This window comes from Neofelis nebulosa, chromosome 3 (genome assembly GCF_028018385.1).
Source record: "Neofelis nebulosa isolate mNeoNeb1 chromosome 3, mNeoNeb1.pri, whole genome shotgun sequence".
In the NCBI taxonomy this organism is placed as follows: Eukaryota; Metazoa; Chordata; class Mammalia; order Carnivora; family Felidae; genus Neofelis; species Neofelis nebulosa.
In genome coordinates, this window is record NC_080784.1 from 165,859,405 (window position 1) to 165,886,715 (window position 27,311).

The 27,311-nt window shown below is 43.0% G+C and overlaps 1 protein-coding gene across 2 annotated transcripts in view; it reads right to left on the reverse strand.

Moving 5' to 3' along the window:
* Positions 1–22,107, reverse strand: part of CWH43 (cell wall biogenesis 43 C-terminal homolog) — a 57,463-nt gene extending 35,356 nt beyond the window's left edge. The window contains exons 1-7 of one of the 2 annotated variants that reach the window (XM_058722628.1): positions 21,979–22,107; positions 19,963–20,154; positions 15,383–15,503; positions 14,847–15,001; positions 12,069–12,270; positions 7,372–7,460; positions 1,999–2,256 (exon numbers count right to left, since the gene is read on the reverse strand). In XM_058722628.1, the coding sequence (XP_058578611.1) occupies positions 1,999–2,256; positions 7,372–7,460; positions 12,069–12,270; positions 14,847–15,001; positions 15,383–15,503; positions 19,963–20,154; positions 21,979–22,021 (1,060 nt within the window). In that variant the 5' untranslated portion in view covers positions 22,022–22,107. Of the gene's footprint in view, positions 1–1,998; positions 2,257–7,371; positions 7,461–12,068; positions 12,271–14,846; positions 15,002–15,382; positions 15,504–19,962; positions 20,155–21,588; positions 21,877–21,978 lie in introns of those variants that run through there. The other variant, XM_058722629.1, reaches the window with a different exon arrangement.
* Positions 22,108–27,311: the final 5,204 nt, after the last annotated feature.

Here is a 27,311-nt window from a genome sequence, read left to right on the forward strand (position 1 = left end):
ATTTTGCAGAGGAGGGTGGAGCCCAAGAGAAAGGCGCCTTTTGAATTGCCCTAGGGACTGAGTTTTCTCCGTTGAAAAGACCTCAAATGCACCAGGTTGAGGAACTCGAAAGGAAGATAGGTGGACTCTTACTACAGCCGTGTCTGGGACAATAATTCTGGCTTGGGATGTGGGTTCTCACAGTGGATGCACGCTAGAACCAACCACACGTGCCAATAAGGCCAATCAAGACGAGCTCCATTCGGATGCATTACGATGTAACTTACATGTAAAGTTTACATACTTCTGAAGTTGTATACAATGAGAATGGAAACAGAATGATTGAACGGTATGTAAGTTAGAAAATGTCAAGCAGAAGTTAAGCTTAGGCAGAAGGCTAGCAAAAAAACATTATATGCAATTTTCAGGAAATAGCTGGAGTAACCTTGACAATAAGTTTATTGCTAGTTTCTGATTCAATACAGATTCTTTTCAATTGTATTAAAAGCTACACTGAGCATTACCAACTCTCCTTAGTTTTTGTGGCCTTATCAGTATGGCAGTCTTACTTAAAAAAATGTTTAGTTGTATGCAGCTGTAAAAAAAAGCACTTTCTGCAGTTTCGGGGTAGCAAGCACTCAAAAAGCACAACTTCGTAACATTCTGAAGAAATAAACATATGCTTAGAATGGCTCTTACTGTTGTTCGTTTTCTCCACATGGCAGATCCCTAAGCAAGCTGGAGTAAGGAAAAAGCAGGGCATTGGACAAGGAGATAGAGCAGGACAGAGTACACACACCTGAAAGAAACCAGAAGAAATACAAAGTTTGCAAAGCCAAAGTTCTTGGAAAAGAAATGCAGCAATTTATGCCTCCAGCTGGATGAGTGCATGGGTGTTTACCCGAAATAGCAAATTCTCAGCTGTTTTAAAATATTTCATGTAATTTAAAAATATATATCTTCCAAATCAGCCTGTCTTGCTTGATGTCTAGCTCAGGGAGTAGAAAAGTTTATGCGAAAACGTACAGTTACTGGAAAAATACCAAGGGCACAGGGGGATGGACAGGTAGAAGCCCAGACCTCTGTGCAGCCCTCACCCCCAACCATAATTCTGTAAGGATTTGTCTAATTTTATGTATGGTGTTTCCCCTACTACAAGTGCCAGATGGGCAAGGACCCTATGTCTCTTAAGTCTCCAGCAAATGGCACTGTGTCTGGAACATACAGGCACCCAAGATTTTTTTTGAATGAACGAACAAACAAAGCGAAAACTGCATTTGTGAACACAAAAGAACCGAATCCCTAACTGACATGTTTTGTCTCCTGAATTTTTCACAATTTTTATCCTGGAAGCATTTGACATGTTTTACTTAAACTAAAATGACAGGCAACATTTGATTTGTGGATGCCTGTATACATCAGTAATTTCATCACTGCCAGAAGGCAATTTTTGAAATACTCAACTGAGCTAAGTCTATGAAATTTTAATTGGGCGCATGGAAAATATTTATCCTATGATTTGGCAATTTATCATTTAGACTAAGATTCATATATATAAAATATATTTTATTGGTTAAAAATATGGTAAATAAAAATCACCACTAAGACTTGGGAGAACCAGAAAAATCCCAATTTCTTTATATATTTATGAGCAGCACTCAAGTAGCAACATGAGCATCATGATCATACTTTTCCTAGCCTAGCATGTAATACAACTGTTACATAGTACCTCTTTATACTTTACTAAGGATTAAACTTGGGTTTGTTTTTTTACAACTAATTTACCTAAAAGGCCTTTACAGTAATGAGTATTACTGAAACTCACTGATGAATTAAGAAATCTTTTAAGTAGTAATTTAGACATTCCTCCAGTTGTTTTATTTTTATCAAGAGAGTCTATTTTAATAATAATTTAAAAAAAGACACAATATCTTAGGTCATGTAAAGTGCTAAATCCTAGTCAGCCTGACGGGTATTTTCAAGCAGCTACTTTAATCCAGACCTTTCAAATATACTCACCCAAAAGCAAATCAGATCTTTCTCTAGCGTAGACACCTCCTGGAACAAACTTAAAAGCCGTGCACCATGCACAGAAAAGTATCTCCAGGAGATAAAATAGCATGGCAATGGTCATGGCTTTCCCAGGGCCCGACCCTGAGCTAATAAGATGTCCAAGCACTTGAGGCCACATGGATGCTGTGAAGACAGCAAGCACACAGCCAGAAACGGCAGCTGCCCACGTGGGGAGGTAAAGAAGGCCCGCAGCTGAAGCTGCTCCTGTTTGTGACAGAGAAAGAAAACAATCAGACAGGAAAAGCAGAAGAGTCTCTCCCATTTTCTTAAAAAAAAAAAAAAAAAAGGAATAATGGGCTCATAGGATGACCAATTTATAGCTAGCTATTCAGAGCCAGAAGGGACCTCGAGGGCATCCTGGTCCAATTTCCAGACTGATGAGAAACTGAGGTCCAGCGAGGTTAACGTGATTTGCTCAAGGTCGTGCGGCTAGTTACTTGCACAGGTGGAAGCAGAGTGTGACTCTAGTAAATCTCAGTGCTATTTCTTCCGGAAAGACAGGGGGAATGAAATGGCATTTTTAGCTTATTTGTGTTAAGCCCCTAATAGTGAAACAAAACAAAACAAAACAAACTTCTAAAGAAGTGAAATTTTCTGTAATACCAAAACTGTGTCCATTTAATTTAACCAGCCGGATCCAGGACATTGGAAAACACATAAAGTCAGCATGGCTTCTAGAACATTTTTGTTAAGGAATTTTCTTGAGGACTTTCCATCCGCTTAAACGCTGCCCCTTGTCCTACAATATGTAAGGTGGCTTTCCCAAGCTCACATCCCCAAAAGATGTGACTGGGGGAGGATCAGTGGGCTTGCTGCTTTAGCAATGCTGCAGTCAGTTCATTCGTTACCCAATAGCCTGGTAGGTGTTGAAGTCTATGCCATCTGCCCAGTCCACAGCAGGCACTTAGTAAATGTTTGCTAGTTTGCTGAGCTAAACCTGAGAGTATAACGTTCGTCCCAATTCCTGGGAAATCAGTTCTGAAACAGCACATCAGGGTCTCATGGCACCCCACTTTCAAGCCATCTGTGTAACACCTTTCTACAGAATATGACTTTTTAGAGACAATTCAGTCAATTTTGTTAGAAGTGTGACCCACCCTTCAAGGATGTCTCCCACAGGCTCCTCGCTGCTGGGGTGAGAACTGCAGAAAAGGAGTAAGGAACAGGAAGTGGTTCCAGCCAGCCTCTTGGCGCCCCGTGGTGCCCATCCATCAGGAAGTTCTACTTGTACAACGACAGGGCAATGCCACGTAACCGCCTATCCTCCCCACCCCTGCTTCAAGATCATCGCTAAGACCAACATGAGAACCAGATTCCAGAGCCCTCTACAACCCACAGAGTTTAACCTCACAGTGAGACCTTATAATACTTAGATCTCATAATGGTTATTTTCATAACAAAAAGTTTTTTCATTTTGAAATAAATAAATGTAATGACTAGTTACTGTAGAAATTTTAAAAATACAGAACTGTAAAGAAGCAATTAAGAATTGCCTAAAAAAAAAAAAAAAAGAATTGTCTAAGACTGAGCTGATCACAGCCAATACTCCTATGTATTTTCCCTTAAGTCTTGTTTTATGTACATATGAAAATATTTTTATACTAACGGAACAATACCACTTATTGAAGATTATATTCTTCTTTTTATGTAACATTATACCGAGAATAATCTTCTCACATTATTAGTGTTTTTTTCTAAATCATTTTTATGTATATATACCATCCACTAGATAAACACACCACAATACAAGCAACCATTTTCTTATTGTTGGCCATTTATGAAGCTTCCAATGCTGTGAGGAATATCTTTCTTTTGTTAATAATCTCTTACTACATCTCCACTCATTTCCTTAAAATAGTCCTCTAAAAAGAGTATTAAAAGTACAAGTACTGCCTGGGTGGCTCAGTCGGTTAAGTGTCCGACTTCACCTCAGGTCATGATCTCACGGTTCACAAGTTCGAGCCCTGCATCAGGCTCTGTGCTGACAGCTCAGAGCCTGGACCCTGCTTCGAATTCTGTCTCTCTTGCGCTCTCTCTCTTTCTGTCCCTCCCCCACCCGCTCATCCTCTGTCTCTCTCTCAAAAATAAATAAACACTAAAAAAAAATTTTTTTTGAAGTATAAGTAATGTGTCAGGAGGTAAAAGCATTTTAAAGAATCATTAATTATGGGCAACTGCTTTTGTGAAAGGTTAAGAAACCTTGCTGGGGCACCTGGATGCTCAGTTAGTTGAGCATCTGACTCCTGGTTTCAACTTAGGTCACGATCTCACAGTTCGTGAATTTGAGCCCTGCATCAGGCTTTGTGCTAACAGCACGGAACCTGCTTGGGTTTCTCTCTCTCCTTCTCTCTCTCTGCCCATCCCCTACTCCTCCCTCCCCCCTCCCCAAGTAAATAATAAATAAACTGTAAAAAAAAAAAAAAAAAAAAGACTTGCCAGAAGTCTCACCTTTTGAGCCCTGCAGAATTATTCCTTTCTAAAAATCTTTACCAAATTAATGATGAGAACAGTATCACATTTTGAGTTTCACTTTTCTAATGATTAGTGAGAGTGACTTTTTCCTGTTTACCAGCTTATAAAGGCTATTTTTTAAAAACAATGATTCCTGAGTTGATATTCCAAATGAAAGACATTAGAATGACTTTGTTGTTTCTATTACAAAGAATTGTCTGGAGGGAAAGAAAACATCTTCTCAAATTCCCTTGACTATTACTGTTTTTATTTTTAATTTATATTTTTAAATAGGCTATATATATATATTTTTAACATTTATTTATTTTTGAGACAGGGAGAGACAGAGCATGAATGGGGGAGGGTCAGAGAGAGAGGGAGACACAGAATCTGAAACAGGCTCCAGGCTCTGAGCTGTCAGCACAGAGCCTGACGCAGGGCTCAAACTCACGGACCGCGAGATCATGACCTGAGCTGAGCTGAAGTCGGATGCTTAACTGAGCCACCAGGAACCTCTATACCAGTGGTGGCATATGACCCACACTGTTGGTCACTTTGCCTTCTTCACTTACCTCTATACCTTAACTGTTTTGTGTTGGAGACTGAGTCCTTCCAAATAACGTTCTCCAAATCTTTACAACATCTAAGACACCAAGCAGAATTATTTTTTTAAGTTTATTTATTTATTTTAGAGAGAGAGAGAGAGAGAGAGAGAGAGAGCAATCAGGGGAGGGGCAGAGAGAGAGAAGAAGAGAGAGAGAATCTCAAGCAGGTTCTGCACTTCCAGCTCAGAGCCTGATGCAGGGCCCAAGGCCACGAACCATGAGATCATGACCTGAGCCGAAATCAAGAATCGGACACCTAACCGACTGGGCCACCCAGGTGCCACGACACCAAGCAGAATTAATAGTAACTGAATATTCCAGTACTATTTATAATAACTAACATGTTAGTTTTCAATAGATCAAATTTTTCATACAATAAAATTATAGGAACACTGTAAAGTACACCAGGGTCCTATCAATACGTTTAGCACATCTGTTTTTTCTTTTAATAGAAATTTGATTTTAGTAATTTAATTGCCACCAAGATTTAAAGCCCATTAGAAGCTTGAAATCTGCTTGGCCCTGAGGTCTTTTAAACTACTATTTAACACTTCAGAGAGACAGCAAAACTACATTAGGTTTGACTCTACTTATCTCGGGAAATAAGTATAAGCATAACACTATAGGTTCACAGCTTTTGTCTTTTAACTGACAATGTATGTTTCTGGGGCCCCCAGTTTTCCATGTTTAAAATTAAGCTGCCAATTACCTACCCAGTAAGCATTTTCCTTATATTCCATGAAAATAGGCATGACATCAGGGCTGAACAAACCTCCGATGTTCCTTTCATGTTCCTTTCCCCAACTGCATAGAGATTAAGAAGCTATATATGCTCATTGCAAACTCAGCATTTACAAAAGTATCTGGCCCTTTTCTTGAGGAATCTCATGAGGCATCTCTCTGATGAGAAGAAAGGTTACTCTTAAATTCTATTCATACTAACTTCCACAGACGCCATAGAGAATGCCTACCACAAAACACATGTGCAAGTAAAAAGGGCTCAACACGACTACAACAGTTTGTTCATGCCACTCCAGGACGACGAGGACCTGGCTAACTTCATCAAATGAGCCAATCTATTCAAATTACACATATGTCAGGGAGTCTGGGTGGCTTAGTCGGTTAAGCGTCCCACTCTGGCTCAGGTCAAGATCTCATAGTTTGCGGGTTCGAGCCTTGCGTCAGGCTCTGTGCTGATAACTCAGAGCCTGGAGCCCGCTTCAGATTCTATTGTCTCCCTCTCTCTCTGCCCCTTCCCTGCTCACACTCTGTCTCTGTCTCCCTCAAAAATAAATAAACATTAAAATATAGTTTTAAAAAAATGAATTACACGTATGTCTCCATGCAAGAGTAATAGCACTTAGGATGTAAAGAAATTTCATTACGTTAGTCGATCCACACCTTCTATTACCAATCCACAGTCTCGAACCCACACAGGGCATCCAGTACAACACTCTGAATCACCTGGTTAATGAACACGTAAGAGGGCATCTCTCTTCCCAGAGACCAAGTACACTGCTCTGTTACAGAGTGCGGAGTTTTTTATTGAACACTAAAACCAATTCTAGCCATTTTCTGCCTTTTAAGGGGAAGGGAGAGGAGTGATGTAATTCAGGCATAGTAATAAAATAGTCAATCATAAAAATAAGTAGTTGCTCCTAACATATGACGGCTTCCATCAATATCCTGTAATCCTAACCAGTGTGACTGGGAGTGGAGGGTCTCAGCCTTGAATAAGCAAACGTGGACCCCAAAGGTAAGTCGAGAGGTGAGAAGCTCAGGAGGGCATTCCCGAAAACCAGAGAAGCAGGGAATCTTGGAGAGGGCAAGAGGTCTGGCAATGCGGTAATGTCTGATTTCCATCTCCTCAGACCTGCAGTAGAAACAGGGGCACCTGGGTGGCTGGGTCGGCTAAGCCTCTGACTCTTGATTTCGGCTTAGGTCATGATCTCACAGTTCTTGAGTTTGAGCCCTAAGATGGGCTCTGTGCTGACAGCGTGGAGCCTGCTTGGGATTCTTTCTCTCTGTCCTTCCCCCCTCAGGCACGCGCGCTCTCTCTCCCTCCCTCTCAAAATAAATAAATAAACTTAAAAAAAACTGCTACTGACACACATGCCTTGTTTGGCAGATGGGGGAGAGTATGTGAGCACCGTGAGGTGGCAGTATGGCAGCTATAGGAGGAGAGAGGTAATGAAGGAGGAGGAAGTAAATTGTCAACTGAGTGGAATGCCGGGCACAGACAAGTACAGGTAAACCCACGTACCTGTGACCCACCAGAGTAAACTGGTACCAGGAAACCATGAACAAGCTGAGAGCATCAATCCGCTCACCAAGCTCAGCAGAACTGCACCTCTGTAAGAAAATAATGTGCTGTAGGACATCTACCATCATTAATATTTTATTGTCCCAAATAGAAAATACATCTCCTACCTCTGGGTACATCCAAGAGATAATATGAGTGTGAAAAAACCCAGTGAGATAATGAGAGCTCATTGAAAACCAATATCATATCCAGTCAGAACATTGAGGGGTAGCCGGGTGGCTCAGTCGGTTAAGTGTCCAACCTCAGCCCAGGTCATGACCTCACCATTCCGGAGTTCGATTCCCCAGCCGGACTCTGTGCTGACAGCTCAGAGCCTGAAGCCTGCTTTGGATTCTGTGTCTCCCACTCTTTTACTGCCACTCCCCAGCTCAGGTGTGCACGCATGTGGGCACGTGCTCTCTCTCTTTCCCTCTCTCTCTCAAAAATAAATAAACATTGGGGCACCTGGGTGGCGCATCCAACTTCGGCTCAGGTCATGGTCTCACTGCTTGTGAGTTTGAGCCCCACATCGGGCTCTGTGCTGACAGCTCAGGGCCTGGAGTCTGCTTCAGATTCTGTGTCTCCCTCTCTCTCTCTGCTCCTCCCTCACTCCCACTCTGTCTCTCTCTGTCTCTCAAAAATAAATAAACATTAAAATTTTTTTAAATAAATAAATAAACATTAGAAATCAAGAAAAAAGAACACTGAAGTAATAGCAACTCAGACTTGAAATAAATGATATCTTCGATCTTTCACGGTCGATGTAAAACACGGCGATTGAGTATTCTCAGACTATTATAGCCCATATTGGCCATGTAACATGTGACATGTGACAACTCTGCCGAAGACAAAGAGAAAAAGTCACTGGGAATTGTTTCTATTTAGTTTGCCTCTTTTTCCTTCCTCTGCCTCAAAACAGTCTGGGCCTTTCTGGGACTGCTGTCAACTGTATAAATAATCGACAGTTGTGTGAGTTTTAAAACAACCACAAACTGCTTCATTCTTTTGCTACTTTGGCAAAAACTTGCAGGAGGAGGAATCAAAAAATTTAACTCCACTTTAGGGGAATATCCAGAAGCAATAATAGCTACCACGTGGCACTCAATTAAATAGCTACAACATAAACTAAGCTAAAAAACACAGCACTTACTACCTCCCATGCACTGTTTTAAGACTTTTGCATTTTATTAGGCTCTCAATCTTCCCAAGTCTCTAAGGTAAATGCTCTTATTATCCCCGTTTTGCAGAGGCAGACACTGGGGGAAAGAGCACTTAAATAACCTGTCGGAGGTCATACACAGCAGCTCTGCTAGGACTCAGAAACCAAAAAAGGTCATCAGGCCCTGGAGGGAGGTTCTCGGCTACTATCCTGCCCACCCCCACTTCCAAGGTGAAGGATCACCCTGGGTCTACAGAAGACCAGATGTGAAAAAAGGCCGTGGAGGACACTGTTGATTTTTTTGTATCCCCAATTCAACGACAAATGTTTACGAGGACCTACTATGTGCAGGCTGTGTTCTAGGGGCTTGGGATACATCCATGAACAAACATCCCTTTCCTCCCGAGGGCTCCCATTCCAGTGAGGGAGGAACAGACAGTAAACACAATTAATAAATAATTCAGGATATCAGAAGGCGGAAAGCACTAGTGGTAAGAGTCCCAAGGCCGGGAGCACTGGGGCGGGCTGATGGGAAACTGGAAGCATGAGGAAGACACAGTTTATCTAGTTCCCTCATTCTCTCGGGGTCTACCATCAGCACTGATCCTTTGGCTTCCCAACGTCCCATCGGTATGCTCTGGGCCCCTCCTTCACCCTTCTCCCATCCCTCACCTCTTTACCGCATCAACACCTACCTGGGATGCAATCTCTTATGGATTTTAGAAAGCGATTTCTACTATGATGGTCATGACTCATGAAAGCCTAATGCAACATTTCTCCAGCAGGGTTCTGAGAAACACTAATTTTATGAGATGCTCACAGGTGTTCTAAAAGAGGAATTCTACTTTTTTTTTTTTTTTTGGAGGGAGAAAGAGAGCGTGCACAAGTTGGGGGGGGGGGGAGCAGAGGGAGAGAGACAGGGAGAGAGAATCTCAAGCAGGCTCCACGCTCAGCAGAGCTTAGGAGCCCTACGTGGGGCCTTATCTCATGATGGTAAACTCATGACCTGAGCCAAAATCGAGAGTCGGATGTTTAACCAGCTGAGCCAACCAGGCACCTGGGAATTCTATTTTCAAATAAGTTTGAGAAACTCCCAGGAGGTCTCTCGTCTGCAGATGTGCATTGTGAATCACAAAGAGAGGAGTATGAAGTGCAGATTTAGGAGACGTTGCCTTTTTCTCTCAGGGTATCTATCAACATCTCAAGACACCAGTGTCCCACAGAACACAGTTAGGGAAATGCTGGTCCCGTGAGCTACATCTCCATCTTCAATGCCTCCCTCCAACAGACAGAATTACAACACGTCTACCAAAAAAGCCCCTCATTTTACAGGTGAGAAAAACAAAGCCAGGGACACGACGTGACTCATCCACAGTCGAATGATGAGTTACTGTTGGCTGAGCAGGACTCCAGCCCTCAAGCCTGGCCTCGGGGTCCTGGCCCAATTCTCCTTTTGCTGTTCCATATAACCGATGCCTATTTTTAAAGGGAATTTTCGAAACAAAGCTTTGATGCATGGGAAGAAACCCCTTCCTTTCTCTTCCTTTGTGCCTTTCTTCCTTCTTTCCCTTCCTCCCAAATATGCGAAGGCATCCAGGATCAAAAGATACAAACTGTGAATGAGCTAACATATGGAAACTTCCTGGCTCCATGCCTGACAGAGTTAAATCATAAATAGTAGTTCTTTTTCCCATTCCCTGCCCTCAAGTTGCTTACTGTCTAGCAGGAAGATCTAAAATAACTGTAATGGTCTTTTTTTAATTTTTTTTATTAATGTTTTTATTTTTGAAGGAGAGAGAGAGAGAGAGAGAGACAGAGCATGAACGGGGGAGGAACAGAGAGAGAGAGATACAGAATTTGAAGCAGGCTCCAGGCTCCAGGCTCCAAGCTGTCAGCACAGAGCCCAATGTAGGGCTTGAGCCCACATACTGTGAGATTATGACCTGAGACGAAGTCAGACACTTAACTAACTGGCTGAGCCACCCAAGCGCCCCTAACTGTAATGTTTTTTAAAATTGTAATACAGAGTAATAATAAAAGACAGAAGAGGGTAAGGGTGGAATTTAAGGTAGTATGTAGCATAAAGGAACCCTTGGGATAATCAGAGAAGACTTCACAGAGCAGATGCTTGAGCTGGGTTTAGAGGGGTGAGGAAGAGCTTGCCAGGACACCAAGGCATAGAAGGCAGCCAGACAGAGGGAAGAGCACATACTTGCAGACAAAGGCCTGGAACAGTCCAGCACTTCTAGGGAACTGGAAGTGATTTCAGCCCAGGTGAAGCACGGGGATAAGGTAGGAAGTGTCTGTAAAAGTAAGAGGGGTGGGGGAACAGATCCTGTCTCACATGACCTTGTATGGAAACACCACTTAAAGGTTCTAAGCCAGGGAGTGATGGAGTTAGATGTGCATTTCTGGAGAGTTCACTGGGGGCGGGGCTAGTGGGGGCAGTGCAGAGAAGGCCACACTGAAGAGAGACCATGAAGAGGCAAGAGAGGAAGCCTAGATGAAAGATGGTGAGGGCTCCACTGAGGCAGATAGGGTGGGGATCGCAGGGGAAGGGATAGATCTGAGAGAAGTAGTAGAATTGACTAGACTTAATGCCAAATAGACACAGAAAATGAGAAAGACACAGTTGTAGGAGGACTCCTGGATTCTGGCTCGGATGACGGAGTGATAGCTAGGAAGGGTGAAGCAAGGCATGGAGGAAGACGGACGTGTTTGGGGACTGGGAACTTCTGAGTCCAGACCTGGACACCTGGGGGTATGCTTTCATGCCTGCTGGGGAAGGATCCACCAGGCATTTGCCAAATGTGGGAACCTCCACACTGTGAGAGCAAACAGTTATCTGAGGCAGATGTTTTAAAGGTTCCTCCAATCTTTGTACATGAAAGGCTGGGCCTGAACACAGGAGAAAAGACGTATCCCAAAGAGTAGAGACAGGGTTAATGAGGACCAGGCATATGCTGGTTCCAACACTTAATCTCAAGACTGCTGACTCCCTGGGTGCCCCATGGTTGGAGCAAGTCCCAAAATATCACAGGATGCAGAGATCTCTCTGGGCGTCCCTCCTTCGCAGAGAATAGAGATCGATGCCCAGGCTGCCAACCTGTTTTCTCTCATCAGGTCACCATGGTCTCGTCCCATCAAATGCCCGTAACTGTAAGGAGGGATCTGAAGGAAATGGCAACAGCATGTCTTCTCTGCCCCTGAGAATGCTCCCCCATGTGGAAACTCCTCAGAGCACCCAAGCAGGAGCTCCCAAAACCTTACTTGGCCGGGCACAACCTTCAGCCCTCCATCCTCTGCTTTCTTGCAACCCTTCAGCACCGGGGCAAACACCCTCCACAGTACGCAGTAACGTCATGCAACGTTGTTGCTATCTAGGGAAAGTGGAATATGAAACACCTGGCTGGCGCAGATCTAGCTGCTCAACAAAAGAAGTATTTCTTCCTTCAACTTTAATAGCCAATTCCTTGATGGCTTCCAAACCGACACTCACCCAAATGGGTTAGGATCTGGCCCTGGATGGGGGTGCCCACTCACGGCCCATCTGGAAACAAGCGAGACCTCTCCAAAAATCCAGTGGGTGAGGAACACGAGACTGCCAAAGGCAGCCCCTGCCAGGCACCAGGTAGGTCTGGAGGCCACGCCTTTGACTGCCACTCCAGTATTTTTCCCCTCTGGCTTACTGCAGTCGCCATCTAGGATAAAAAATGGGAAATGATCAATTACATGAAAATGTACCCTCTATATTTCACAGACTCGTAGCAAGCAAGAAATGGTACCTGGCTTCAAGGAGCTTATTTTAGAAGGGAAGATGAGATGTGGCACTGTAATACAAAGCGGAACGTGCTGAGAGCTAGTTGGTGTGAGAGATGATTTCAGGCAGGCTAGATCAGGAATGCTTTGGGGAGAACCAAGCATTTTGGGATTTCACAAGGGAAAATGCAGCGAGTTCTTTACTTCATGTGAAGTTAACAGTATGAGCAAAAACATATACAGGAAGGGGCACCTGGGTGGCTCAGTCGGTTAAGCGGCTGACTTCGGCTCAGGTCATGATCTCGCGGTCCGTGAGTTCGAGCCCTACGTCGGGGTCTGTGCTGACAGCTCAGAGCCTGGAGCCTGTTTCAGATTCTGTGTCTCCCTCTCTCTGACCCTCCCCTGTTCATGCTCTGTCTCTCTCTGTCTCAAAAATAAATAAACGTTAAAAAAAATTTATATACATATATATATACATATATATATATATATATATATATATATATATATATATATATATATATGTATATATATATATACAGGAAAAGTGACCGGTATGTTCAGGGGGGAACAGATGCAGTCCTACTTGAGTGGAACATATTCAGGACACCAGGCCATGTCCCCACCTTCCCCAGGATACCAGGCTATGTCCCCACCTTCCCCCCACCCCCAAAGAGGGCTCTCATCTACCCCACTGTTCATCCAGAGTAATAGTCGTACACTTACTGAGCAGTTCCTGAGTTTCAGGTCTCTTCCTCGCCTTTGATAGGAACTCATTTAATCCTGGCAACAACTTTACAAGGTAACCTCTGTTACTAGACCCATTTAGTAGATCCAAAAACTGAGGCCCAGAGAGAACAAGTCACTTGTCCAAGATCATACAGCTGGTAAAGAGAGCTTAGGCAGACCAACTCCACCACCTGTGTCCCTAACTATTCCCTACTTCCCGGGGCTGTTTCACCAAGAGGTCTCATTTCACTGCACCAATGACTTCACACACAAAAACGTAACAACCAGAGAAAATGCTGGCAGGAGAATGTCTTTGTAAGAACAGACAGCCTGCTGGGCAGATGGCTCGTGCTACTGGGAAGCTCTCTGCAGGACAGAAGAAAGTCTTGGGGTCTGTTTCATGAGGAGGAGGAAAGCCATTCTGCCAATAAAGGAGTCAGAGGGAGAGAAGCAGAGCTGTGAGCCACAGGGATGATGGGGAGGGTGGTGAAGACAAAGGAGGCCAGGGCCTGGAGACTGAGCAGTCTTTGGGTGGGGAAGAGGGAGACCTAAACTGAATTTGCGGAGCACCACTGCTGTGGACTCTGGTCGGGGACCCCTCTCCCAGGACCCAGCAAATCTTCACTAAAACTACAAAACTTCCTGGTGTGATCTGATATTCTGGGGAAACTGATGAGGAGTCTGGGGTTTTGTAAATGAGGTACGGGGCAAAAACAGGAAGGGACCAACAACTGGGTCACATAAATTAAAACAGAGGCGAGAAAAAAGAAAACTCAAGTCAGGAAATGTAAATGATACCCTGAAGTTCAGATCCTTATCAGCCTGTACCTGTGAAATTTGCTGCCTGAGTTTCCACCTTCCAATGTTAGTGTTTTATGAAACATAAAGCATATATTAGGGCACCAGACTGAGTTCTAAATGTTCTAATAGTAATGTCACTTGACCAATATCCTTGAATGATGTTCCCTTGTTCTCACTGTCCCTGTTTCATGCCAAAATTGGGGCGAGAGGCGGATTATACAAGCACTTTGTTCATGCTGAGCCAAAACCCTCTAAACTTCCATTAATCTGTGAGATTTCTCCTTGTATTAACAAAAGAACAGTGACTCACTGAGACTCACACAAAAAGCCAGGTGCAAGTTAACCAGACTCTAGTAACACTTCTCCCTTCTTTTCAGAAGGATCTCAAGTTAGCATATGGAGTAAATATGCAAGCTGGGGATGTGTATGTCTCTGAGAAAGTCAGCTCCAAAGAGAGACAGGTGATTTGGTATAAATATGCAAGATTTCCTTTCTTTTTCAACCCTCAGACTTGGAGCTTAAACATCCTCAGACTCCCAGAAAAGAAAAAAAGAAACAAAAAACCAAAAACCCAGATAGTTCCCAGAGCCTTTGCTCATGAATAACTTCTCACAGTGTTAGAGATATACTGGGGTCAGTGTGGAGGAAGAGAGACGAAGGGTCTCATCCCTCAGCCCCATCCAGAGGGAGAGGGGAGAAAGACAAACTGAAAGCCAGCTGGGAGTCTCAAGCCTGGTTTACTCTCCCACTCCACACTGATACAAGCCAGAAATGGCTTATTATTTTCATCCTCGGTTCTGGCAAGGAAAAGGTGCCTTCTGCTTAGATAATAATCCACTGGCTGTGCTGGTTACTCTTTCAGAGGGAGCAAAAAATTGAAACAGAGGCATAGTGCAGAAAGACTTCTTATCTTTTCAAGATGTGTTCCATTCAGATAAGTAAACTATGCAAGAGAGCAGATCCCTAAATAAATTGGGCGTACGCTTACCTGTGTAAATGCGATCAAGTGTGGCTATGGTACTTAATGTCAGTATCACTCTGTTGGACATCTGATAACTCCAGATTGGATTTAGTGAAGTGTACCATATGCGGAGAACAAGAAGAAGAATCTGTCCTAAGATGAATCCCCAGATTCTGAGGTACCTGTAAGAACAAAAGTATTTTTAATAACTTTTTATGTGCTTTCAATGTACCATGGTCAGAGTGAATTTCATAGTTTCATAGAATGAGTCTATAAAGTAGCCCTGTTGGTAATTTGCATAATGAACATGCCTTAATCTTCAGTCTTTATAAAGCCCATTACCTAGGCAACTTGTTGCAAATTCCTAATTCTCAAAACATCGTGGAGACTGATGGCAAGTATTCGCATTCCGATTTTGTGAAAAGGGGGAGAAAGTGAGACTTCCAGAAGCTGTATGCAAAGTAAATACTATCACTGAAATTCCTGGTCCCAACTTTCCCTTTGGTAAATGATCACACTTGTTTAAGATACGAACCTTTGTCAATGGATATAAGATACCATACCTTTGTAAGCCACTTCCTGTCCACCATGTCACGGCTTGTACTATCAACGAGGAAGACACTCCAAGGGCAAGGACCACTAGCCGAACTCTGGCATTTGGAGCCTGGAAGGAGGCTATGCTGCCTACAAACAAATTAAAGAGAGCTAAACATTTCCGGCAATCATGCATTGGAACACAATGGTCTGCATTCGATAACTGTTGCGTCTGATACCACCTCTACACCCAGGAAGATAAATATGGACTGTGTGTATAAATTAAAAAATTTTTAATTTTTTGTGATGTCATTCTTAACAATACGTTCACTACATTCAACTATACAATTCAATGGTTTCTAATATATTCACAAAGTTGTGCAACTATTACCACTAATTCCAGAATATTTTCACCACCCCAAAAAGAAACTCCCTTTTCCTCCTCCCTACTGCCCCAGCCCCTGGCAATCACTAATCTACTTCCTGTCGTATACATTTTTCCCATTCTGGGCATCTCATATCAGTGGACTCCTATAATAGGTAGCCTTCTGTAACTGGCTTCTTCCACTTAATCAGAATATTTTCAAGGCTTATCCATATTATAGCATGTATGAGTACTTCGTTCCTTTTTATGGCTGAATCATATCCACTGCATGGATATACTGCATTTCATTCATTCATCAGTGATGGGCATTTGGGTTGTTTCCATTCTTTGGCTACTAAGGATAATGCTGCTAGGGGTGCCTGGGTGGCTCAGTCGGTTAAGTGTCCGACTTCGGCTCAGGTCGTGGTCTCACAGTTCGTGAGTTCAAGCCCCACGTCAGGCTCTGTGCTGACAGCTCAGAGCCTGGAGCCTGCTTTAGATTCTGTGTCTCCCTCTCTCTCTGCCCCTTCCCTGCTTGCATGCATGCGTGTTCTCTCTCTCTCAAAACTAAATGAACACTATTTTTTTTAAAATCAGGATGCAGAAAAAACATTGACAATTATTAACTTAATCATTCATTTATAAATATATAAATCATACACTGGAGGCACCTGGGTGGCTCAGTCGGTTAAGTGACTTCAGCATAGTTCATGATCTCACAGTTCATGAGTTCGAGCCCTGCATCGGGCTCTGTGCTCACAGCTCAGAGCCTGGCGCCTGCTTCAGATTCTGTGTCTCCCTCGGGGCGCCTGGGTGGCTCAGTCGGTTAAGCGTCCGACTTCAGCTCAGGTCACGATCTCGCGGTCCGTGAGTTTGAGCCCCGCGTCAGGCTCTGGGCTGATGGCTCAGAGCCTGGAGCCTGCTTCCGATTCTGTGTCTCCCTCTCTCTCTGCCCCTCCCCCGTTCATGCTCTGTCTCTGTCTTAAAAATAAATAAACGTTAAAAATAAAAAATAAAAGCATCCAGATTCTGTGTCTCCCTCTCTCTGCCCCTCCCCTGCTCACACACACACTCTCTCTCTCTCTCTCTCTCTTTCAAAAATAAATAAACATTTGTATTTTTTTTTTAAAAAAGAATAATACTGCTATAAACATTTGTGTGCAAACAAGGTCTTATATGAACATAGGTTTTCATTTTTCTCAGGTATATACTGAGAAGTGGAATAGATAGGTCATATGAGAACTCTGCTTAACATTTCAAGGAACTGCCAAACTGATTTCAAAAGCAGCTGCACCATTTTATATTCCTACCAGTCATGTGTGAGGGTTCAAGTTCTCCATATTCTTGCCAACACTCATCACTACCTATCTTTTTGATTAGAGCCATCCTAGTGGGTCAAAATTTATCAGGCAAGAAAAAAACCTAAACCAATAGGAATATGAACTAGTTTGTAGTTAAGTACATAGTAATTAACCCAAAACGTCTGAGGTGCCAGATGAGGTGATAGCATGTAACACCCAGATCTTCTCTGTCGTTATATAAGGATTCCTTAGGACTTTGTCTTCAAAGACAAAGTTGTTTCATTTCCTTAGCAGCATCTGAAGGGAGTTTTAAGGTAAGCCACGGCTTACAGCAGCCTCTGTCTAGCATCAGCAGAGCTCAGTGACTACCCAGAAGAGGATCTGGCCCAAACAGTCTCTTCATCCTCAAACTCTACATCACTTTCCTACCTACTCCATTTTCTCAAATTGATCTCCACCTCAACTCAAGTGATGGATCTGCACAGAGGAAGGAGGTGAAATGGGAACAACAGGAAGCATCCCAAATACCATACACACCCCAAACTTATTAATATCAACATCCCTTATAGCCACCAGAAGTTACTGGGCCAGAAGTGGATTTAAACAATCAAAAAACCACCCCAGTAACTCTCAGTCAATAGCTCTGTAGATAAGGCTTGACCCAGGCAGCATTGAGCAAAGGCAACAAAGAAGTACCACTGATGAGACCACTCCCATAAAGCCAACCAAGGAGTGTGACGAGAAAATGAAGCCTGCAACACTCAGGCCACAGTAATTCCTAGGAGGGTACTGTAAGCCGAAGGCAGTGTAGCTTGGCCACTATACCCTCAACTCAGGGTAGAACGCCTCATTTCTATTATTTCTGGAGCTGACATTTTCACATTTGATTGGTCTTTCCATTTCTCTGGACGTCGTCTGCATAAAGGGTGCATTTTTCAGTGCTCTTTACCACTATCCTTTCGGAGCCCAAGATCTTGAGAAGCCGAGTCCTACACCCTTGCGGGTATCCACAGAACTCACTGCCCTAACCTCATTCTGCCTTCTTCGGGGACTGGCCCACAGAAAAGCAGAAGGCAATTTCATAGTAATTCCTGTCACTGTTTCTGAAAAAAAGTCAAATGACTGTATCCAGAGAGAAGAAATATGTGCCACTTGGAAAACTCCAGAGAAACCGAATGCACTGCATTGTAACAGAAGAGTAAGACATCTGGAGTTTTCAGCTACAGATTCAACCAGATCACAGTCTGGTGTTTTTGTTTTCTAAACCTTTTCTTCCATGACCCCACCCTCTTACTCTTTTACTCCCAGTACTTCTTCAAGGTCTCTCAATATTTATTTATATTAATAATCTCAATTCCTTGGGACAGTAAGTGTACATTCAAAATTTTTAATTGATAATTGCTAATGGCGACATAACATACTCAAATTCAGAATCTAAAAGATACCAAAGGTATGTATTGCAAAGTTTCCCTTTTATGTCTGTGTCTAGATACCATTTTCAAGTAACTAAAATGCTATCAGGATTTTGTTTTTTGTTTTTTTTTTAAATCCTTCTAGGGCCATCTAATGCATTAAAAGCTAAATATATTTCCATCTAAACTTTCTTACACAAATGTTAGTATTCTGCACACACTGTTTAGTGATTACTTTTTTTCACTTAATAATATATTTAAAGACCATTCCATTCCATACATAATGTTCTCGTTCTTTTATATAGCTGCCCAGTATTCTACAGTGTTCCAATTTTCAAAACCATAATTTATTTAACCAATCCCATATATAGGACATGTAGGTTATTTCCAAACTTGCTATTACAAATATTGCTGTAATGATTAACAACCTTATAGTTTTACCATTTAAAAAAAATTTTTTTTTAACGTTTATTTATTTTTGAGACAGGGAGAGACAGAGCATGAACGGGGGAGGGTCAGAGAGAGAGGGAGACACAGAATCTGAAACAGGCTCCGGGCTCCGAGCCGTCAGCCCAGAGCCCGACGCGGGGCTCGAACTCACGGACTGCGAGATCATGACCTGAGCTGAAGTCGGACGCTTAACTGACTGAGCCACCCAGGTGCCCCTAGTTTTACCATTTTAAGCCATATGTAAGTATATCTGTAGGGTATATTTCTAGAAATGGAATTGCTGAGCAAAAGGGTATATACGTATTTGTAATTTTGATAAATGCTGATAAATTATCCTCTGCAGAACTTGTGCCAATTTACATTCCCACCAGCAATGTCTGAGTGCCCGCTTTCCCATCCTTACAATACAGTGTTACTCGACTTTGTTCTTTGGCAATCCAGTATATGAAGCTACATACAAATATGTGTGTGTGTGTAAGTTGTATTCTACACATTTTAATTTTAAAATACATATTTAAAAAATTACCTTTTTCCCAGTAAACTGATCATATCCTTTGCTCTGTTATCTATTGAATTGTTGTTCCTTTTTATTATTGGTTTGTAAAAACTCCATGTTAGTGATATTAGCCCTTTGACAAAAGAGTTACAAATATCTTTCCTAATTTGTTTGACTCTGTTTACTATAGTGTTCATTGTGTATAATTTTCCTACTTTCATGCAGTATGATTCAACAATTTTTAATGGTTTCTGAGTTTTCTGTCATAGTTGGAAAAAAAGTACACAAAATTTTCAAGAGTTGACCTGTTCTCCCTCTTGATTTCAGTGATTTTTTTAGGCTTTTCCGATCTGACAGAAAAGTTAGAAATGTAAAAGCCATTGGCTCTTGGTCTAGTCTTCCAGTTCTAGTAAAACTCTTTAAGATAGGAGTAAGAGAAAGAGTGATCTTTGTTTTTCATTTAATCATTTAGCATACAAAGAACAGTGTACATATTTTCACTTGATCTTGGAAAAAAAAAAACAACAAAAGAACAAAAAATAAACACACACACACAACACCTTCAAGAAGCACTTTTAAATCTTACCAATAGTAATTATCCGCAACAGGATTAGCATCCACCTCTTGTTAGCCAATTTCCAGAAAGGAGTAAGCGTTAGGAATATTGGAGAAAGAAACACTATGCCAAAACCTTCAAGCCCAGTGAGTTCTAGAGTTTGCAGGGGAAAGTAATAAATCATCGGTCCCAGGCCATGGTAGAGAGACCAAGAAACATACCCTAGGGAAAAAAAAAAAAATGATTAAGGAGAAACTGTAAATATGACTTTGTTTCAAACAGTAGCCCTGCCCCTCCACTATAAGGGCTCCAGCTGACCACCCTCCTTCACGATTCTGACCCTAACTGGGTTCCTGTACAGAATTAATTCCTCCCCTTCCTCCACAAGAAGAGAATGTCCCAGGATGAAAATGGCTTCCTGCTGTTGTGAGTCCCTTGACACCCCTTGTTTATTCCTTTAACCTTGTTCACACCCACACAGGTCATCCCTTTATTGAAACCTCTTCATTTGGACCATCTAGGTTGAAATTGATAAAATTTCTTTACCTAAGTCAACCATTCTATAAAGAGCAATAACATGAAAATCAAAAAGGGGAACTAACAAGGGTGTCCAGCTGGCTCAAAAGGAGGACTATGCCACTCTTGATCTCTGGGCTGGGTGTAGAGATAACTACCAAAAAAAAAAAAAAAAAAAAAAGGAACAAACAGCAGGTGGCCCCTCCTTTGCTCCCACTCCAGACTACATCCAAAGGCAGGTTAGTCAGGCAAGAATCATTTACTTTTAAGTAGACTTTTTTAAACCTAGCCTTATAAGACAGTATGGCGTAGTGAAATTCCGGGATCTGGAGTCAGGTTCACTTCTGCCAACTACCGACTGTATAATCTTCCACAACAATAATTACCTAATGGGCACTTACTATGCGGCAGCATCTGTGCTAAGTATTTACAGAGATCTTATTCCTCCTACAGCTCACGTCCTAGGAAATGGACACTTTTTACTCCCCTCTTACAAGCGTAAAAACAAACGAACAGAAAAACTTCTGAGATTCAGAAAGTAATTGTCTAAAGTTGAAAAAGTGGCAAACGGCAGAGTGAACTTAAACCCACGCAGACTGCCTCCAAACGTAGCCATCTAACCGTCACGTGTAGTAACTTTCTCCCGAGGTACTTCTCAGGCTCCCTTTCTGAACCAGCAAAGTAGTCCTTTCAGCCACCTCACCGAGTTGCTAAGATTAAATGAGATCCAGTACACAGAATACCTAGCACCCTGGGTACTTACTGAACGTAATTCACTTTACACCGCTGTACTTAATACATTTGAAGCTAGGGGGGAAAAAAAGTGGGGGGTACCCTCCCGAGTATTAGCAGCTCCCAGAAAATCAAGTTCTTAGGAAGGTGCCCCTCCCAAGCGAAAAGAATGTTTCATAATGAACAGCGAGATTTTAACACTGTCCCAAACATTTGGGAAATCTGACTTTAGTCACACGACTCCGAGAGAATTGCCCAATAATTGTCCTTGGGGTTTTTGCAAAGCTGCGAGGTGCGCACACGGGACCCCAGTTCGACGCTTTTCGCGCAATGCCCAAACGAGCAGCCGCCACCGAGGCCACTCGTGCGGGGCCAACACAGGCAGCAGCTGCCTCCCTGCGTGCTCACCTCAAGCCGCTGGGGGACACGGGCACCCCTTTCCTTGTGAAAGTTAAGGTCCAGTACTGAATCTTACTAACGTAAAGGTCGCGGAGGGGGCCGGTTCGGGAGCGGTCCCAGCCGCGCGGGGTCTAGGTCGACACGTGGAGAATAGAGCGCCATCCCAGGGTGGAGTGGAGCTCGGAGGCACCGTCTCCCCCACGGAATCCTCGGCTTCCGAACCTCAGTCTAGGTCTTGTCTTTTTTGACGGCGGTAGCAAAAGTTCCCAGAGGACTTCTGCATCCTGGGCGCGCGGCGCGCTCCCTCCCGAGCCCAGCCAACCGGCCGAGCGCCGCGGCTCCGGGCCGGGTGGGGGGCAGGCCCCCGCGAACGCGCGCCCGGGGGCGGCCTCAGCTTACCCAGGAGGCTCTCCAGGAGGATTTCTCGCCACAGCCAGGACATGGCCGCGACGCGCAGTGGCGCTTCCCGAGAGAGCAGCGAGCGCCTGCCCCGCCGCGCACGCCCCGCGCCCGCCGCCGCGTCCTCCGGGGCCGGGTCCGCGCGCACGTTCCCTCGCCGAGCCTGCTGCCACCTCCAGCCCCAAGGCCCGCGCGCCGGGCCGGGCCGGGCCCAGGAGAGGGTGGGGCCGCCGCGCGTCCGCCCCCGCCCACCACACCCAGCCCAGCCTGCCCGGGCCCGCACCACCTGCTCGCTCCGCCGCCGCACCCCCGGCCGGCCGCCTCCGCCCCGCGCCGCGGCGCCAGGCAGACTCGCGGGGGCCTGGAACCCCGTTGTCGGGGCGAAGGTGGGGTTGCCCGGCCCGGCCGCAGAGCAGCGCGGGGATGGAGCGCTGCCGGAGCCCCGGAGGACGGTCATGCCGGGTCTAAAAGGAGCCCCACGGTGGTGCGCTGCTAGGCGCAGGCTGGACGGGAGGGGGCCTGCAGGACGGGCTCCGGCGCCCGGGGCCATCAGGTGACAACAGGACCGTGGGCCTTCTTTAAGCCGGGGCTAACGCTTGGGAGGCGGCATTAGCCTCCCGAGACTGAGCTACTCTTCAGCCGGGCGGTAAACAAATTGCACTCTGGAAGGGTGGTCCGAAAATCCCAGAGGCTCCAGGATTTTCTATGGCTTGTAGAGACCTTGCAACACTTGCTCAGGGGAGAGGAAACAGGTGAGGTGAGTGCAAACTCTGCCCTCCTCAACTTCATGAATAATGATGTCTGAGAGTGCCCATCCCTAAGGGGAAAGAGAGAGGAGTTCCAATCAACAGCGGAGCCAGTGAAGAAGGCCGGTGGTTTCTCGCTCGCATATTACCACACCCCAGAATGTCGTGAAATTTTTTTTGAACCTTCTCAGAGCAATTTATTTTAATTCGCTTTAATTTTTTAGAAGAGTTCATCATTTATCACTGCTGGAAAGTTTGTTCTGAAATGAAACAATGATGAGTTGCCTAAAAGCCTCAGAATCCCTTAAGAGCAGTTGTTGCTAAAAGTCCATAGGAGTTTTAGGCAAAGAGTTCCAAAATCACTTAGTTACTTCCTAGTACTCCTGTCACAAGGATAGCATATACATCAGTGGAATAGAACTGAGAGCCCCAAAAGAAATCCTCTCCATTGGGGTCAGATGCTTTTCAACAAGCTTGCCAAGACAATTACATGGGGAAACGGATGGTCTTCAACAAATGGTTCTAGGACAACTGGATAGCCACCTGAAAAAGAATAAGGTAGAACCCTTACCTCACATAATATGCAAACACTAACCCTAAATGGATCAAAGCCCTAACAGTAAGACATAAAACTATAACTCTGAGAAGAACACGTAAGAGTAAATCTTCAGGGTCTTACGTTGGGCAGTGGATCCTTAAGAATGACACCCAAAGCCCAAGTAACAAAAGACGTAAGAGGTAAGTTGGACCTCATCAAAATTAAAAGCTTTTGGGCTTTCCATTTTTTAATGTTTATTTATTTGTTTTTGAGAGAGAGAGAGCACATGCACAAGCCGAAGAGGGACAGAGAGAGAGACAGACAGACAGAATCCGAAGAAGGCTCCAGGCTCTGAGCTGTCAGCACAGAGCCCGATGAACGGCTCGAACCCATGAACCATGAGATTGTGACCTGACCCAAAGTCAGATGCTCAACCTACTGAGCCACCCAGGCACCCCAAAAGCTTTTGTGCTTTAAAGGACACTATCAAAAAAGTGGAAAAGCAATGCACATATTAGGAGACAGTGTTGTCAAGTCATACATCTGGTAAGGAACTGGTATCTAGAATATGTATTAAAAAAAAATACAAGTCAACAGTGAAAAGACAAATAACCCAATTTGAAGATGAAGAGATGTGATAGACCTTTCTCCAAAGAACATATACAAGTAGCCAATAAACACAGGCAAAAAATATTCAAATCATTTCATTAGGGGAAGGCAAGTCAAAACCACAACGAGATGCCCCTTTACACTCACTAATATGGCTGTAATCAAAAAGTCAGACTATAACAAGTATTGGCAAAGATTTGGAGAAAGTGGAACCCTTCTACATTGTCTGTGGGAATATAAGATGGCGTAGCCACTTTGGAAAACAGTCTGATAATTTCTCAAATGACTAAATAGAGTTAACATATGACCTATCACTGCTCCTGAGTATGTATACCTAAGAAAAATGGAAGTGCAGAATTTGTACACAGATGCTCACAGAAACAGTATTCAGAATAGCCAAAAAGTGGGAAAACCCAAATGCGCGACAACCGTTGAATGGATAAACGAGATGTGGTATGGCCAAACAATAGAATAATATTTAGCAATAATGGAATAAAGTACTGATATATGCTACACGATGAATACAGCTTGGAAACATTACACTAAGTAAAAGAAGCCAATCACAATGTAAGCCACATATTGTATGATTCCATTTAAATGAAATTTTCCAAACTGGCAAATTTATAGTGACCAAGAGTAAATTAATAGTTGCTCAGGGCTGGGGGCCAAGTGGCAAAGGAAAGGGAATTAGTGGGTATATGTTTCTTTCAAGGGGGGGATAAAACGCTCTAAACTTAGATTGGGGCAGTGGTTGCACAATTCCATGAATACACTAAGAATATTGCATAATACTTGTTAAATGGGTGAATTATGGGTGTGTGAATTATATCTCAAGAAGATAGTTTTTTTTTTTTGAAAAAAGAAGACAGTTTTTGAAAATGCAATTCATTCTGGTTATTTTCTTTTGTAAAAATGTTTTGGCTGAGTTTCAGTCATTTGGTATCAGCCATTCTTCAACATGTGAGGGACTTCAGCGAATATAAACAGCACACACTGCATTTTCCTCCCTTTTTGCCCACATAGGTTTATTTTTCATACACCCATATGAAAAGCATCTAACCTAGTGCTCTGTGTGCCATGTAGGTTTCAAAGCTAAGCTTTAGGGAAAACTTTGCTTCTATTAAGGATACACTGTGTTTTCTCTTCCACTCAGAGCTCAGTTTTTAGTCTTAGTATTTTCTTTTCCTCTTTAACTGTTTGATCACAGCTAACTTCAAGAGAATCTGGAAAAATGCAGTCTAGCTGTGGGCCCAGAAAGGAAAGAAACCAAGTTATGGTGAGCAGTTGTCTGCCTTTGCTATAAACACCTACTTTATACACAGTGTTGACTTGAGGTTTAAATAGACCTCGTACTAAGGCACTCAGCACATCGCCTATGGTATTTACGGTATTTAACAAATGGTAGCTTGCATTATTATTTGTATATTCCTTCATAATATTTGACCTCATGCTAAGCATATTGTAGGTAAGTACTCATTTGACCATTACGTCAATAGCCTCTCCATCCTGAGCTCATGTTAATTGCCTTTTCTAGGCACTCTCCAATATATTCTGAATTTTTTCCAACTGCAGAGAGAAGAATGGCGTCAGTATGCCAATGAAAATTTCATCAAAGGTTTTTTTCCCCTTACCCTCTACAAAGGGATAATAATATTTCGGTTGTGTTTGCAGTAATTTTTTCTGATTTACCATTTTGTCCCTCTGTGGCGCATTGTGGGAAAATGTATCATGATTCCTGATCCTTTCCTATGTAGCTTGTAAGTGTAGTTTGAATTATTGTTCCCTTAGAAGGTTAATTATGAAGTTGCTTTTAATTTCATTCCCAAATATCGTAAGTCAAATAGAATGCTTATATGAACTTTTAATTAGCTTGCTCTCCATTGAATTTCATTGGTATTTAACTACTGTTATGATATAACTTTTACTAATTACATACAGAATATGTTACTGTATAGCTGATATCACCACCATTCAGTTTGACCTGCTCTGTGAATGCATCTATTATATATAATCCACTGCTGCTGCCTCACATTTTGTATTTACAATCTGCCTGGCTTTAATTTAATTTCAAAGGCCATGGTCTTTTCATTTTTGTCATTATCTCTTCTTTGACCTCCAAATGCTATTTGCATTCTTATTTTACACGGAAGTGAATGAAACCCATTATGGCATTGCCCACTGCTTCTTTCTTCTTTCCCTATTACTTGGAGCCTGAACACGTCAAGGTCAGCCTGAGCATATTGAGACTATTTGTATCAGAAGACAAGAATCTCTACTAGAAGATAATACTTTTATGGAATCATGAAGATCTTCTGGTCTAACAAAAAACAGAAATGATTTTCTTTGAAGAGGCAAAATAAGAAGAAAGTCCTTCATGTCACTTCAAGCCCTCAATTATGCTCATGATTTTTTTAAAAGGGTCTGTGCTGCTTCATATAAGCCAAGTTCATGTTTTACAATGACAAATGTTTATTACTCCCTCACATCACATGTCCATGGTGGGTCGGCTGCGGCGGCTTTCCATCATCAGGAATCTGGGACTCAGGCTGAAGGAGCAGCGTCTATCTGTGGGTCTCATGGAAAACCACATTTCTTCCAATCACACTCAGCAAATACAGTGGTCAAGCCGACCTCAGTGGGGCAAAGTCTGTACAAAAGAGGCAGGAAGGGTTTTGAACAATAATGCAATCTATTACAGCATGGATACACACATACATGTATATATACATATAAATATATATATATATACACATATAAATATACATATATACACACATAGAGGGAGTATGCCATATACAGAAAATTTATAGTTCTGTTAGTCCTTTACATTTTAATTAATAATTGATTAGTAGTTATTTAATTATCTTTGATTATTTGCTTCTTTTTACCTAATACATTGAGAATATTTTTTCCTGTCCATAAACAGTCTTCTGCAATGTGACTTTAAATGGCCATGTTATTTCACAGGATGGTTATATATCATTTACTTAACCATTCCCCTTTTGGTGGATATTGAGGTTGCTTTGTTTATGATAGTATTCAATAAACAGATTCCCTACCTAGAAAACATGAGAAGAGAGAGTTTACACGTCTCTTAACAAAATGAAAAAAGTAATGAACTTCTCTAAGAAGCTGATGATCTTTGGCTTTGCTTTAGCCAATGTCTTCAAGGCACTGGATTTTACTTGAGATTAGCTGACTTCAACTTGTCCCTGTGAAGAAACAGAGTACTCGTTGCCTGCCTCTCTCCCCTTTGGATGACTAAGTTTCTTTCCTTGAATGGAAGCAAAGTGGAAGCTCTCCGTGGTGGAGAAGGTTGGCTATCTACCAGACATTCCTGTCTGTCCTCCCCTGTCCGTAGGATAGTGTTGTTACTGGAAAGGAGCTGCTAGCCAGAGGCTGCACTTCTCAGCTCTCTGGCATCTCCACGGGGTCTTGTG